Source organism: Cydia amplana, chromosome 9 (genome assembly GCF_948474715.1).
Source record: "Cydia amplana chromosome 9, ilCydAmpl1.1, whole genome shotgun sequence".
Lineage (NCBI taxonomy): Eukaryota > Metazoa > Arthropoda > Insecta > Lepidoptera > Tortricidae > Cydia > Cydia amplana.
This window is the reverse complement of record NC_086077.1, coordinates 1,141,013-1,157,365: the sequence shown is the minus strand read 5'-3', so window position 1 is coordinate 1,157,365 and position 16,353 is coordinate 1,141,013. Positions and strand designations below refer to the sequence as shown.

The following is a 16,353-nucleotide window of genomic DNA, read 5'->3' as shown; positions in this document are numbered from 1 at the left end:
GTAGGTACACACTCTAGACTTCGGCCTAATGGTGCGTCCAGGGGCCCATTTCTCGAACGGTATTAGACTAATATTAATAGTCCACAAACTGACAAATCATAAGGGTTTCTATGATAACACACTAATAATATTAGTCTAATACCATTTGAGAAATGGGCCCCGGATCGTATAGTCGTTAGTTTTCAAGCTGGCCCGTACGGCTAATTGACCGTAGTTATGCAGAAAACGACCAACTCAATTTTTTTATCAATGCAGAAAGCGACCAAAGCCACTGAGTTAGGGTGTAAGTCACTTTGACAAAAATAAAAAGTTGGTCGTTTTCTGCATAACTACGGTCAATTCTTTGTCTATTGTAAGTAAAACCGTACCTGCAAATAAAAGTTCGGTTCATTGGCGTACAAATCTAGTAAGCACCTTAGCGCGGGCTAGTCCAACGCTCAATAAACCATAGACAAAAGATTAGCCATACGGGGCCAGCTACCAAACGAACGACTATACGAGTATATAACGTAAAAAACATCTCTACTACCGAATCAAAAAGGATTATTTTATTTAAAAGGATTATTGTTTCTCTCAATACGATCTGATAATCGCGAATGTATGATTGGTCGCCGGCCGTGGTTAAGGCACATGCCGAGTTCTGATAACAGTAACAACCACGACAGTAAATCATGGCTTATCCACACAGCATACTCGAGCAAGTGTCGTTCCGATCCGAACCGACGAGTAACCGAGCCGAATTCCTTTCAGCGTACTACACATACGAGAACCTGGACACTCTCGCGCCCAACTTTACCGATTTCCGTCTCGATCTATCCGAGTACACCCCCTCCCTCCCCACCATCACCCTCCCGGACATCAACATCACTCTACCCGACATTAGGGAGAACCTTCCAGAATTCCCCGAGGTGTCCAAAACCTACGTAGAGTACCGCGATATCGTGCACAACAGGATGTCGGACGCGTCTGACTACATGAAGGTGGTAGCTGAGAGTTGCTACGAGGAAATGCGGCGCTTCTGGGGCGGCGTGCTGGGATGACTAACGGAGTCCTAGCAGAGGAATGACAGTGACGTGTATGAGGGGCCCATACACACGGGCGGGCTGACCGTCACGTCGCAGGGACATGTGGTCACTGCTCAGGGTTATGTTCTCGACGGACCCTTTTTTATACTGCGCTAGTGGTAACAAAGAGAATAGAGTGTATAGAGATTTACTGTCATGGTAAATTATGTAGCCCCAGTACATTTACTGCCATCTTTCGACAAAAAATTAAAGCTATTAGAACGCCATTTGACTTTGATACCGACAGTAGGCCAAAGGTTATGGCGCCATCGCTCGAAAAGATTGCACCGTACCTTTGGCCTAGTCTCGAGTAGATGGCGTGAATTTCAATATTAACAAATTGACACATATCAATGAAAGAATAAGGATCAAAGTCAAATGTTGTTCTAACAGTTTCAATCTTGTGTCGAAAGATGGCAGTACTGTGGCTACATAATATACTTTGACAATTTCTCTCTATTTCAAATACTCTTTGGTAACAGTAAGCTGTTACCGACCCATCTTTTTAAAATCTGTACACTCCTTTATTGAACTAATTCCAGCTACAGATATCGCAGGAAGAAATTCGTCTTGAGTACGAGTAATTTTAACATTTTCAAATCTATAAATGTTACATGTTTGGTTATCTCTAACTAAACAATCTTTCCTGGATGTTAGATTAAATTTGGCAGCAAAAAATATTGTGTGTGCATTTAGATATAAATAAAATGGTATAGGCTAAGGTTGTAGGACCATTAAATTAAAAAATGGGTCACCGTAAAGTTAGAAACAAGGAGCACTCTTACACGTCACCTTCGTTCTACGTGTGCTGTTTAGTTTGCATTTAGGCAATATAAGATATATTATGTTAGTTATAAAAAACACATTTAACCGATTTGCAAGACCGAAGTGATCCCATAAGTGTACCGTGAACAAACTTTGTACGGAACACTAAAAATACAATGGTGAACTGTGAAAAAGGTCTTCAGATTTTAAAGTCTGTCCGTCACAAAGCGCAACCATGTCGGCTTTGGATTATTTATCTGTATTCTAAGACAATTCTCGCGTTGGTGTAAAACGGTATATTCGGTCGTGTTTTATTACAGAACCCGTCACACAGAACTCACTAATATGACACGATTTTTTACGACTTCTCTTCAATCCGAAGTATGTACTTGCAAAAGTTGCAAACATTAAAATAACGTCATATCATAATATACGACTTTAAAAATGCAACTAAAAACTATGTTAAGTTTGAACCCAGTGATGAGCAGGTTGTGAAACCTTCCTAAATGCAAACTAATGTATATGCTGTAGGTTACAGTAAATATAGTACTTAATTATAACACAAGTTCCATTTATGCTGCATCTTATGCGGGACATGTTCAATAAAACATGTGTACATTTCAAAACACAGGGCAATGAAAACTGGTACATTAATAGATCAAACAATATCACTACATAGTATAAAACAAAGTCGCTTCCCGCTGTCTGTCCGTCCCTATGTATGCTTAGATCTTTAAAACTACGCAACGGATTTTGATGCGGTTTTAATAGATAGAGTGATTCAAGAGGAAGGTTTATGTATAATTTGTTAACCCGTGCGAAGCCGGGGCGGGTCGCTAGTGAAGTCATAAAAGTTCAGTTCTTCGCCACGCATTTCGTGCAAAACGGGTTGTAACATATGTCCTTTCGCCTGACACTTTCTGCTACTTACTTGCTGCTAAGAGGGCCATGGAAACAACATATACTTTTCTCTGTCTCTCTCGTCAGAAAGTGTCCTGAACATCCCTATAGCCATAGATTTCCGCAATACGTACACGGCTTGGCATTTGATATGTTGAGGATCCGGCAAACTCTTTGAGATTTGAGCCCTTTTCATTGCTCTGATGTTTGGCTGTGTGTAGAAATTCTGAGGGAGTGTGTGTAAGGAAATATTTTATTTTTGTTTGCATTCAATGTCTATGGTGATTATAATCATGCTTTTTATTTTATTTTACTTATACGCACTCATAAATTAAATAAGAATTATAATGTGTCATAAAAATATTTTATGTTCAGAGTACAATATAGGAATTATTATTATCATTGCAATATTCGCATAAATTATTCAATGTCGTCATTAATGTTTAATTTATTTTAAATATTAAATAATAATATATTCAGTTCTGCTTTCTTACAATTTTCATAAAGCAGTAATATTATCCAGTGAATAATACATATTTAAATTATTTATTTAATTGCAATTAAAAAACCTTATGTACCTTTGAAGTAATAAGTGGCCATAATTTTGAATTTTAATCAATTTTTCTGTACCTGTTCTTTGACCTTTTAGCCGTCACACAAGTGTACCACCCATACATACATTTTTTTTAATTATTTATTTTAATAAACTACGTTGCATACGTAGCTTACGGTGACACAGACTCCAGAGTCTCCAGAGTACCATCTAAAACAAGTTTTTATGATATTGAATTTATTCGTTATTACATATTTATACTCGTTCTCACATATTCACACACGTCGGACTGCGGCGGCTAAGAGGTTAAATTAGCTTATCTAGCTTAAGGCTTAATTATTTGTCTTCTTCAGTGACTAAAATTAAATGATAATTTTCAAAAAGACTTAACCCTAGTCAAAAATTCGGTTTGATTTTAATACTAAAGAATTATGTGTTATTCTAATTTAAATAACGCTAATGGCGTCACAAATTATAAGATTTTACATTCAGTAAATTCATTGCTTTACTTAGTTTAAGTTTAGATTAAGTTTTAATTTTGTCGACGCATATCAAAGTTGCATACTAGTTTCATATTATTCTACGACGGTGCAAAACAGGCACACGGCCCTCCTGACGGTGTGTCGCGAAGGCGTCACCTATAGACGCTTAAAAGTTTTGTTTTGGTTGACTTTTGCAAAAGTCTTCTTTGTTTTTCTTAAACAGCATACACAATTTTCGTTACATTCGTGAATTAATGCGACTTTGGTATGCTTCAACATTATATTTGGGTTGGTATCTAATTTGCACAGTCTATATATATTTATATATGTCAGAATTCATAATAGTGTAAACGGGCTATTTATGACATAATTACATTTTTTCCTACGCAATAATGTTTTATTTCCGCCACGATACAAACCGGGGAAGGATAGAGGTCACCTTACAAAGATGTACTGATACACTTTAGGTGAGTCGCTCTTCTATTACTATCACTCATATATCTCTGTCCTTCCCCGCCTTTACCTTATTATATTATAGCTATTATACATTCGGGAAGGACAGAGCGGTAAAAAACACTATACTTACTAATCACACTTCTTTTTACAGGTTACAATTATTCGGAGTACTTAATGCCTCAAGAAATAAAAGACACGTACAAACCTCCCGTCATAGTCCAAGACTCGGACCTGACGAGAAGAGTAGCCGCTCTAGAGGACTGGGCGCTCAACGTCGACACCAGACTCAAGTACTTCGACCAAAAACTATCCAAGTTCGACAACCTCGAACAGCAAATCGAACAATACTCAATAAAGTATCTACAGAACAATCTAGTCCAAATAATCAACGCCGACGGCAACAGTGAAGCCATCGCGGCCAAATTAAAAAATTACTTCGATGAGCACTACATTACCAAAGAGCAGATGCAGAAGATGAGCATAGAGATACACGAGCGACTCATATCTTCGTGGAAACCCGAGATGGACGAGGATAAGATAAGATCGTTAATCCAAGAGTATTTATCTGTGTTTGAGAAGCGGCAGATGGAGGTGATCGTGGAGAGGTTCAGGGAGTACGTGAGGGAGGTGGAGGTGAGGAGGGAGGTTGGGGGAGGGGGAGGGGAGTTCGACGCGGAGGCCGTGAGGAGGATCGTGGCCGGCATGCTGGACGTGTATGACGCGGATAAAACTGGATTAGTGGATTACGCGCTCGAGTCCGCAGGTGAGTGACATTTGAGGCATAAACGCAGAAAAATGTTTTTTTACCTTTTCTGTTCTAAAAAATTCTTAGTTTTTAGGAACATGAAAAATAAATTAGACCCTCAATTAGTTTATAATCTTTTAAAACTAATTTATATTCAGCGCTTGGACGTCATCCTTCATTCAATTTCATCTTCTTATATACTTATAGTTTAAGTTAATTCAGGTCCGTTGCAACAAAAATATTAACTATAATCTATAACGTTCTCGGCACTGTATTGTCAATATTATATGTAACATTTTCCAATGCATCTTTTTTGTAATGACTGTTTGTGCCATAATAAAGAAAAAAAAATGTTTTTGTTGCTGGGGTTTAGTTTTTCCATGTTATAAGCATCCATGAATTATTTCTTATGTTTCAAAGTCGTTAATACATTCACTGTTAGCGATTCGCTAGGCGGGTTCTCTGTTTGTAGGCGTTTTCCGCTACATACGGTTTAATTTTACTTTGTTATCGGCTACACTTGTAGCGCGTAGCTGGCGCTGGCAGTGAACATGTAAATGTTAAATGTTTATATTGTATTTGATTGGTTTACATTAGTGTCATACTAAAAAGAGGGCGCCATAAGCTTTCAGTAAGAACTGCATATACTTCGTAAAATTCGACCGCTGTGGCCCGGTGGCCGAATGGCACAGGCACCTGCCGTGTTAGCGGAGGACGCTGGTTCGATTCCAGCCTGGGGCACTGGAGACCTTGGTCACTTTTTCTTAGTATATGACATTTATTTCAGTTTATATTAAAAAGTGTTTTTTATTACATACCCAGCTATCTTACAGATCTAACTCTTAGCACGTTTATCTCTTACTCTAACTTGCTTACTGTGTGACTTTATAAAAGATAAGATAAAAGATAGTTTATTCAAGTAGGCATAATTACAATGCGCTTATGAACGTCAAATAAAGCTAGGTAGACCGGCTCCAACCCTACACCTCTGCCCCGAGAAGATTTAAATCCCCCCTCAATCGGAGGAGGGTATCCCAATATGGGACCGGCAACAAACTCGGCGGGACACATCTTTTCAAAAATAATGACATCTTATTGAAACTGACCTGATTTCCCTCCAGGCGGGCAAGTGGTATCAACAAAATGCACGGAGCTGTACCAGATCAAGACGAAGCAGTACTCGGTGCTGGGCCTACCGGTGTGGTGGGTGTACACGTCGCCGCGGTTCGCGCTCACCCCGGGGGCCATGCCGGCCGAGTGCTGGGCCTTCCAGGGCTTCCCCGGGTACCTGGGTGAGTGCTAATAATACTAAATATCTGGGTGACCGAGCTTCGCTCGTAAGACATTAAAAAACTCGAAAATGCGCGTTTTCCCAGAGATAAGACCTAGCTAGATCGATTTTTCGCCCCCAAAAACCCCCATATAGCAAATTTCATCGAAATCGTTAGAGCCGTTTCCGAGATCCCCGAAATAAATATATATATTAAAGCTCGTTTAAAGGTATTAGATTATATTTATTGAATACTAACCAGAAGATAGCATGATAGGTCATAAGAATCTATAGTCATAATGCTCATAATATTTCTATGCCTATTCAGGCAGGATGTGCTGTTCAGAAATAGTTTTATTACATCTTTATTGTACCCACAGTCAAGAAATAAATAAATGATTGATTGATACATTAATTAACACATTCAATGCCGAAAACCCGACTATCGGGTATTTTATGATTTCGTTCCCAGGCCGGACGACCCGATAGTCGGGATCGTGGTACTTACTACAGCTTTATATGACGAAATTTTTGTGGCCTGGCGCGGATGTCTTGTTTGGCTGGGTGGCAATCACTGTGTTAACCAGAAGATATTTGTCCGTTGTCCTTAATTTGGTAGAGAAGATTTCTAATAATATAAGATTTGTCCATTAGCATATGAGAAACTAGCTTCTGCCCGCGACTTCGTCTGCGTGGATTGATGATGATGATCGATCAAAACTATCCTATGTCCTTTCTCTGGGCCCAAACCTTGGAGGATATAATCAAACGGAGACGCCATGTCTGTAATTTTCTGTACAAAACAGTCTGCCGATTTTTGCGGGGGAGGGGAACGTCAAATGTATGCGTAACGTAAAAATAGCCATGTCAGATAAACGTCAGTCCATACATTGTGTATGACCGTTGGCCGCCTATTTTCGACAGAGGGGAAAGCCTGTTAATGGCTACTCCGTTTAGTTGTATCCTCCAAGGCCCAAACTATCTCCATACTAATTTTTGTCCAAATTGGTTCAGCGGTTTAGACGCATTTATAATATTAGCAAAGACATATAACTCCGTATAAGATGAATAAAGTCTAAGGAAAAAACGTGCCTCGGAAATCAAGAAAAATTCATTCTCGGATATATGGCGCCATCACCTTTGGCCTAAGCTCGGCTCGATGGCGTTGACACCGTTTGATTTTTAAGAATTTTAACACATATCAGTGAACGAACATGGGTCAAAATCATATAAAAAAAATAAGTTTAGCCATATATATACATTTTTTGATATTTTTATACTTTTTCATTTTTAGTTTTAATCGTCTGTCGATAGATAGCAGTAGATTTACTGTGACTACAAAATTTACTATGACAGTAACCCTCTATACTATCTATTCTCATTGATATTAGTATGGATGAGGTACACACGTGGTGTTGTGTTTACCGTTACCGTGTATTTTTAGGGTTCCATAGCCAAATGGCAAAAAACGGAACCCTTATAGATTCGTCATGTCTGTCTGTCTGTCCGTCCGTATGTCAAAGCCACTTTTCTCCGAAACTATAAGAACTATACTGTTGAAACTTGGTAAGTAGATGTATTCTGTGAACCGCATTAAGATTTTCACACAAAAATAGAAAAAAAACAATAAATTTTTGGGGTTCCCCATACTTCGAACTGAAACTCAAAAATTTTTTTTTTCATCAAACCCATACGTGTGGGGTATCTATGGATAGGTCTTCAAAAATGATATTGAGGTTCCTAATATCATTTTTTTCTAAACTGAATAGTTTGCGCGAGAGACACTTCCAAAGTGATAAAATGTGTGTCCCCCCCCCCCTGTAACTTCTAAAATAAGAGAATGATAAAACTAAAAAAAATATATGATGTACATTACCATGTAAACTTCCACCGAAAATTGGTTTGAACGAGATCTAGTAAATAGTTTTTTTTTTATACGTCATAAATCGCCTAAATACGGAACCCTTCATGGGCGAGTCCGACTCGCACTTGGCCGCTTTTTTTAGGGTTCCGTAGCCAAATGGCAAAAAACGGAACCCTTATAGATTCGTCATGTCTGTCTGTCTGTCTGTCCGTCTGTCCGTCTGTCCGTCTGTCTGTCCGTCCGTATGTCACAGCCACTTTTCTCCGAAACTATAAGAACTATACTGTTGAAACTTGGTAAGTAGATGTATTCTGTGAACCGCATTAAGATTTTCACACAAAAATAGAAAAAAAACAATAAATTTTTGGGGTTCCCCATACTTCGAACTGAAACTCAAAAATTTTTTTTTCATCAAACCCATACGTGTGGGGTATCTATGGATAGGTCTTCAAAAATGATATTGAGGTTTCTAATATCATTTTTTTCTAAACTGAATAGTTTGCGCGAGAGACACTTCCAAAGTGGTAAAATGTGTGTCCCCCCCCCTGTAATTTCTAAAATAAGAGAATGATAAAACTAAAAAAAATATATGATGTACATTACCATGTAAACTTCCACCGAAAATTGGTTTGAACGAGATCTAGTAAGTAGTTTTTTTTTTATACGTCTTAAATCGCCTAAATACGGAACCCTTCATGGGCGAGTCCGACTCGCACTTGGCCGCTTTTTTTTAATTACATGACAATAAAACAATGTTCCAGTGGTCCGCACGTACGCCGTGGTGGAGGTGACGGGTTTCTCCCTGGAGCACATGTCGCGGCTGCTCGCCGTCGACGGCAAGATCGAGTCCGCACCTAAAAACTTCTCCGTCTATGTGAGTCACATTGTCACACACCACTTGTTTTATATCCCATGTAATGTAGTTAGCCTTTTCTACGCCGTGTCAAATCCAAAAGCTGTCACTCAGACGCCACATCATTGAAGTTGAACTTTATGCATATGCACGTAGGTCGATGTTGTCTGTGGTCTGTGACCGATTAGGGCTTTTTCTAAAATAAATATCGAAAATCCGATTCTTTCAAATCTGGACATTCTTGGGCTCATTCTTCTCAGAATCGACAGCACTCTCCATCCTACCATTAAAAAAAGATGTCCCAAAAGGTCCATTCCATTACGTCACGTTTTTAGTATGAGAAAAATTTTCACTTGTATGTAACGTGACGTAGTGGAATGTACAATTTTCATACAAAAGTTTGGGACAATTTTTTTTATCATCAGGATTGAATATACTAGTGATTCTGAGTTGAAAGAACCCAAAAACACCAGGATCTGGGAGAATCGGGTTTTCAATATCTATTTTAGAAAACGCCCATTAATCGGTCTTTGACGTTGAACCTACGGTGCGGATATATCGGTCATTGGCGTCCAAAAGGTGAAATCATACAGAAATATAAGTATGTATAGGAAGAGTGGTAACTCTATTTATACATGTGTTCTGTTTTCTTAGCAAAACGCGAGTTATTTCGTAGTCGACATCTAGCGTCAAGTAGCGGAATTTATCAGTACTGCTAGTTGAGAACAGATGCCGCGATGAACGAAAACTCAAATGCGCAACAATTTCCAGCTTGTATTATAACCGGATTAACCAGAACTCTATTTTCAACTCCTTCTGCTTTTATTATTACTCAGTAGCGACACTTGTGACATCTGGTGTCGTGACATGCGTTGCGTTGCGTATGACAAGTATGGTTCTACACTTTCAGGGTTCAGATTGTCATAATCATAATGCATTGCATACGTTGCGTACGTGGGATAAGTGTGTTTTCGCCTTAATAATTCCACTACTTGACGTTAAATGTCGACTACGAAATAACTCGCGTTAGAAAACTGATGTATGGAGTTACCACTTTTTAGGGTTCCGTACCCAAAGGGTAAAAACGGGACCCTATTACTAAGACTCCGCTGTCCGTCCGTCCGTCCATCCGTCCGTCCGTCTGTCACCAGGCTGTATCTCACGAACCGTGATAGCTAGACAGTTGAAATTTTCACAGATGATGTATTTCTGTTGCCGCTATAACAACAAATACTAAAAACAGAATAAAATAAAGATTTAAGTGGGGCTCCCATACAACAAACGTGATTTTTGACCGAAGTTAAGCAACGTCGGGCGGGGTCAGTACTTGGATGGGTGACCGTTTTTTTGCTTGTTTTGCTCTATTTTTTGTTGATGGTGCGGAACCCTCCGTGCGCGAGTCCGACTCGCACTTGGCCGGTTTTTCTTTAACTGTTTAATCATTTGAATCGCAGGGTCTCCACGGCGAGCAGGACCCGGAGCCGCACCTGTTCGGCAGCTACATGTACGACGCGAACGGCACCGCCATACAACACTTCCCCGTGCAGTTCCCGAAGCTGACCGACATCGGCGGCGCGCGGTACCCCGTCGCCTACGACATCATAGAGCTGAGGGTCGAGAGCAACCATGGCAACCCGACGTACACGTGTGTCTACAGGTAATGTCATGTACGACGCGAACGGCACCGCCATACAACACTTCCCCGTGCAGTTCCCGAAGCTGACCGACATCGGCGGCGCGCGGTACCCCGTCGCCTACGACATCATAGAGCTGAGGGTCGAGAGCAACCATGGCAACCCGACGTACACGTGTGTCTACAGGTAATGTCATGTACGACGCGAACGGCACCGCCATACAACACTTCCCCGTGCAGTTCCCGAAGCTGACCGACATCGGCGGCGCGCGGTACCCCGTCGCCTACGACATCATAGAGCTGAGGGTCGAGAGCAACCATGGCAACCCGACGTACACGTGTGTCTACAGGTAATGTCATGTACGACGCGAACGGCACCGCCATACAACACTTCCCCGTGCAGTTCCCGAAGCTGACCGACATCGGCGGCGCGCGGTACCCCGTCGCCTACGACATCATAGAGCTGAGGGTCGAGAGCAACCATGGCAACCCGACGTACACGTGTGTCTACAGGTAATGTCATGTACGACGCGAACGGCACCGCCATACAACACTTCCCCGTCGCCTACGACATCATAGAGCTGAGGGTCGAGAGCAACCATGGCAACCCGACGTACACGTGTGTCTACAGGTAATGTCATGTACGACGCGAACGGCACCGCCATACAACACTTCCCCGTCGCCTACGACATCATAGAGCTGAGGGTCGAGAGCAACCATGGCAACCCGACGTACACGTGTGTCTACAGGTAATGTCATGTACGACGCGAACGGCACCGCCATACAACACTTCCCCGTCGCCTACGACATCATAGAGCTGAGGGTCGAGAGCAACCATGGCAACCCGACGTACACGTGTGTCTACAGGTAATGTCACGGGTTTTATTTTTATTTGACAAAGGCAAAGATATATATTGCCATAGAGAAATGAAGACAAGAGTGCTCACTCCATACATCAGTTCAGACTACTAATTTCAGTGTTTACATCTAGCATCGAGTAGCGGAACTATCAGTACTGCTACTTGACAATAGATGTAGCGCCGACCGGAAAGTCTTATCTCAACAACATAAGACTTTCCGGTCGGTGCTACATCTATTGTCAAGTAGCAGTACTGATAGTTCCGCTACTCGATGCTAGATGCTAATAGTCTTTTTGTTACTAAAACTGATGTATGGAGTGAGCACTCTATGTATTTTTTTCTCTATGATATTGCTAAGGTAGTAATTACATGACCTGTCGTAGGCAAACAAAGCCTTGAAAGGGAATATTTAAAAACTAGCTGAGGTACCCGGCTTCGCTCGGAGAATTGACATGTGATTGTGTGGTAGTTGTAAAAAACATCTAATGGCCCACAATATTCCACAACATTCGAGTGTTCTCGAATATTCCATAATAATCTGGAATATTCTCGAACATTCGAAAACATTCCAGAATGTTCTGAAATGCTGTGGAATGATCTCGAATGTTCTGGACTGTTCTAGAAATGTCTAGCCTACGAGACCCGAGACACCAGGTACAATTTTTTGTTGGTATATATTTCACAGTCTATTCTGAACTTTCGTCTATTAAGTTAAGGTTCAAAATCCAAAAAAAAAAGGCTGCTTCTGGGTCTGGGCGAAACTTTCAGCCCTTATATCTTCAAAAGCACACGCTTCAGGTAAAAACGGGAAACTTCTTCATGAACGGGAGATAGAGGGCTACCACACCATATAATTTCCTTGATCGTATCGGGACTCATTTCCCGTCACCGTAAGTGTCACTTTTAATAAGAGAATGTTTATTTTCCTCAGGTTCAGGGTCCACGGGAACCCTCTGTCCGACATCCGCGCGGCCACGGCGGACAGCATACGCGAGAGCGAGACGTAGCGATTGCTCTCACTCTGGGGGAGCGAGAAGAAGTGTACAAACTGACCGACTTGGATGTTGTGTTGTGAGTTGCTAAAAACAATGTGTATTGTATGATGAGTGGTTTGACAACATGGATCAATGTAAATGATAGGCTGCCGTCGGTGTAAGTTTTGGTTAAAACGTTGCTAAATAGTTTAAATCAATCATCAGAAAACCACAAGGAAATTTAAAAAGTTATCTACAGTCAGCAGCAGAAGTTGCTAAGCGGGCGAGGTGTTGAAAATTACCTTGACACGCTCTTATTTTCTTAACAATAAAGTCGCGTCAGGATCATTTTGAACACCAGGCCCGCTTAGCAACTTCTGCTGCTGACTGTATGCTTTTGCCAACCCACAAGGCGAAATGTAATTTTATATATAACCAAGTCATCTAAAGGGGAAGCTACATAAGATGAATCTACGGAATCTAAAAATAAATAATTTTTATTTTTTAATTTATTTTTTATAAGCAATGGCATAGAGAAAAAAATACATAGAGTGCTCACTCCATACATCAGTTTTAGTACCAAAAAGACTATTAGCATCTAGCATCGAGTAGCGGAACTATCAGTACTGCTACTTGACAATAGATGTAGCACCGACCGGAAAGTCTTATGCTGTTGAGATAAGACTTTCCGGTCGGTGCTACATCTATTGTCAAGTAGCAGTACTGATAGTTCCGCTACTCGATGCTAGATGTAGACTCTGAACTGATGTATGGAGTGAGCACTCTTATGTATTTTTTTCTCTATGGCAATGGTCACATCAATTTCACCAAGCTTCTCCATTTTATTTGAATGTTTAGCCTAAAACTTACACTTAGACAACATGTTAGGTGATTTGATCGTCAAGAAATGAAAACTGTACGAATATAAGACTAGTGAATAGACGTAGTGTGGTAATATATCCGTGTAATCGCGCCCTAAGAATTATAAGGTCCAAAGTACAAAGTATGATTGTTAACTATTGTGACTTAAAATTATGTGCTTAGTATTATGAGAACCAGTGACTATGTATTATAAAACAAAATCTCGTTTTTACAATTATGAATACCGCACAATGCCGTTTTATACGCTTAGTTCTGATTTTGTATGTTTATTGATAAGGTTTTTATTTTTAATTGTGTTTTAAGTTATTGATAAAAGATTTTACTGTAATTTGTATGGTTTTAAGTGATTAGGCTTATTGATATAGGTTATTGAAGGAGCTAGTCCGGTTAGTTTTTAATAGATTTTATGCCTTAGGGTTAATGTTTGATGTTCAATTGTGTCTCAAAATTGTCTAGATTAGCGCTAGAATACTGAATTTTTCATTTGGTCTAGCCCATTAACGGGCAAACTTCGATTTTTTATATGGCAAAAATGACCAGCCTACAAAAATGATTTTAAACTTCATTTCAAAGTGACAGGATTACATTTTCCGTAATTTCTGATACACTTATGCCCGTTACAGGGCTAAACATATAAATTCTTACTTCCATTGTCTAAAATGTGTCAATTCAATCATCATCATTATAAATAGGCTTTGTTCGTTTATACAATCCTCAAAATTATGCACTAGGTGTCTAGACTTTGAAATATTGTCATGCACTATCTACTTTTTTAGAAAGGCTTCTTGTCATTCTAATACTTCATTTTATCACAGAAATCCTTTGTTAATTCTAGCAATACATCTCGAACTAAGATATATTAGGATGAAATAAATCATGTCTAATTAGAAACTCAAACTATTTATATAAGGTTGTTCTCGAAAGTAGCAGTAAGTTAGAATATCGCATATATTGATATCTATATCGTTTTATGGCGGTCCGTCATCCAGTTATAAACAAGTTGCTTGCAAATATTTATGTATGTTATCGCAGTATCTGAAGTTGATCATTTCCTATCAATATTAATATTTACGGTCAGATTACGTGGGTGCCTGTATTTCATACAAATAGATATTTTCACCTGCAAGCAAAAATGACCTCGGCTCTGGCCCTACCTGACCTGAACTGTCACTTAAAATGCTTTAAATATCTAGACTCAGACAATTATACCTAAACCTAACACAGACCAAGTATGTAATACTAACATGACTGTTACCATAATTTCAAGAAATTCTAAATGTCCTAAACTATTAGTGCAATCTCCATACCAAATATTGAATCGATTCTAAATTGACCTTTTATTATTAGGTGCTTACATGTGCACGTGTGTTATTGTTGTACCATCATAATCCTGTATGTACAGTCGCGATCAGATATATCGGAGCGGCCGAGGTGCTCAAAAATATCTGAACACACTAGCGCCTTGACAATAGAGGCGTGTTCAGATATTTGTGACCGCCCTGGCCGCTCCGATATATCTGATAGCGACTGTACATACTTAGTAAGCTCATTGAGTGCCTTACTATTTTTTTATCCATCTACAATACCTGCATATAGCATGAAATCAAACTGGACGTCCTAAAATAGTTGTTAACCATTAAAACTCAATATACAGAATTGAAAACAATTGACAATATTACTTAGTGATATCGACATATTAGGGTGCAGTAGGAGAATTGTAAACTAGGTAACCTACTGTTATAATTTAATTCAAAGAAACAATATATCCTGTTACAGATATAGTGCATAATTGTTTTCCATCGTATTTCCTCGGAAGCGTGCGTATTTGTCATGCTGCTTCAGTCAACCTCTACATACTTTTAGTACCGAGACTGACTGAAATAGCAAGACGCGTTTGTACGTGGGGGTTTTTTTTTTGTTGTCCCCTACAGTTTTTTTTTCAAATTTGCTATTTTTTATGTTATTTCTACTCAGAACTACGAGCTCTTTCTATCCTAATAGGAGAAAAAAAGTGTCCTAAGGTTTTTATTTCCATTACGTCACCATTTTTCATAGACTTTGTATGGCGGTCGCGGAATGGAAAGATCGAAAAATGTATGGAAATTTTGGGACACTTTTTTTCTCCTATTAGGATAGAAAGAGCTAGTGATTCTGAGTAGAAATAACATAAAAAATCCCAAATTTGTAAAAAAAACAAAAACAACAAAAAAAAAAACGCCTACGTTTCCGTGATAATACGAGTAATTATGCACACTACATCTGTACGGTTACCATCAGTTTGTCACTGACATAAACGCCGTCGAGAACGTAATTTACTTTCTATACATCCCGTTTGCACTAATATGCGAGTGCGAGCGAGATGTATAGAAAGTAAATTACGTTCTCGACGGCGTTTATGTCAGTGACAAACTGATGGTAGCCGTACTGTACTACTGTAACTATACAATATAAATCATGTTGAGTATTTCGTCCGTATAATTATATCTGAAGAGGACTGTACAAGATTGTGTTCATAATGATGTTGGTTTAGAGTTTTAGACTCGCATTGTTCACCTAATAATGTCCATGTATGTCATTGACAAGAATCGGTCTAACGTTGCACTAAAATAAAATATCAAATGTTGAAGTATAGATAGGTATTAAAGATGTTGAATAAAAGTAATAGTATGAGATCAGCAGCTATTTATGTATTGTAATTAATTATAACAATGTTTTCCTGCACATGTATCGCGACACCAGTTTTCTGGGAATAATTTACAGCTTTTAATAACTATTTCTCCTAAGTCCACTCTCTATTTATTCTTTTTGATAATAAATGTTTTTAATAAATCCTATAATAATAACGTGGAAATATTTGTGATGTTCGGAATAAAGTTTTATGGAAATGTGATTTGGGTTCGTTTTATTATATGTAAACTTGTTAACTCTTTACCACTAAAGAAATAATAATACTACCCATTTACTAAATAACATGCCTATTTACAAACCATGAAGTTAATTATGGATATAAGGCTGGATTTCCACCAGAAATGTGCGAGGATGCGTAGCGAGG

At 39.3% G+C, this 16,353-nt stretch overlaps 1 protein-coding gene across 1 annotated transcript in view; it reads left to right on the top strand.

Moving 5' to 3' along the window:
• The window catches only part of LOC134650937 (klaroid protein-like), a 49,730-nt gene extending 37,209 nt beyond the window's left edge, over positions 1–12,521 (top strand). Inside the window, exons 9-13 of the mRNA XM_063505892.1 lie at positions 4,372–4,983; positions 6,087–6,257; positions 8,861–8,973; positions 10,407–10,609; positions 12,377–12,521. Coding sequence (XP_063361962.1) covers positions 4,372–4,983; positions 6,087–6,257; positions 8,861–8,973; positions 10,407–10,609; positions 12,377–12,452 — 1,175 coding nt within the window. The 3' untranslated portion in view covers positions 12,453–12,521. The remainder of the gene's footprint in view (positions 1–4,371; positions 4,984–6,086; positions 6,258–8,860; positions 8,974–10,406; positions 10,610–12,376) is intronic.
• The last annotated feature ends 3,832 nt before the right edge of the window (positions 12,522–16,353 follow it).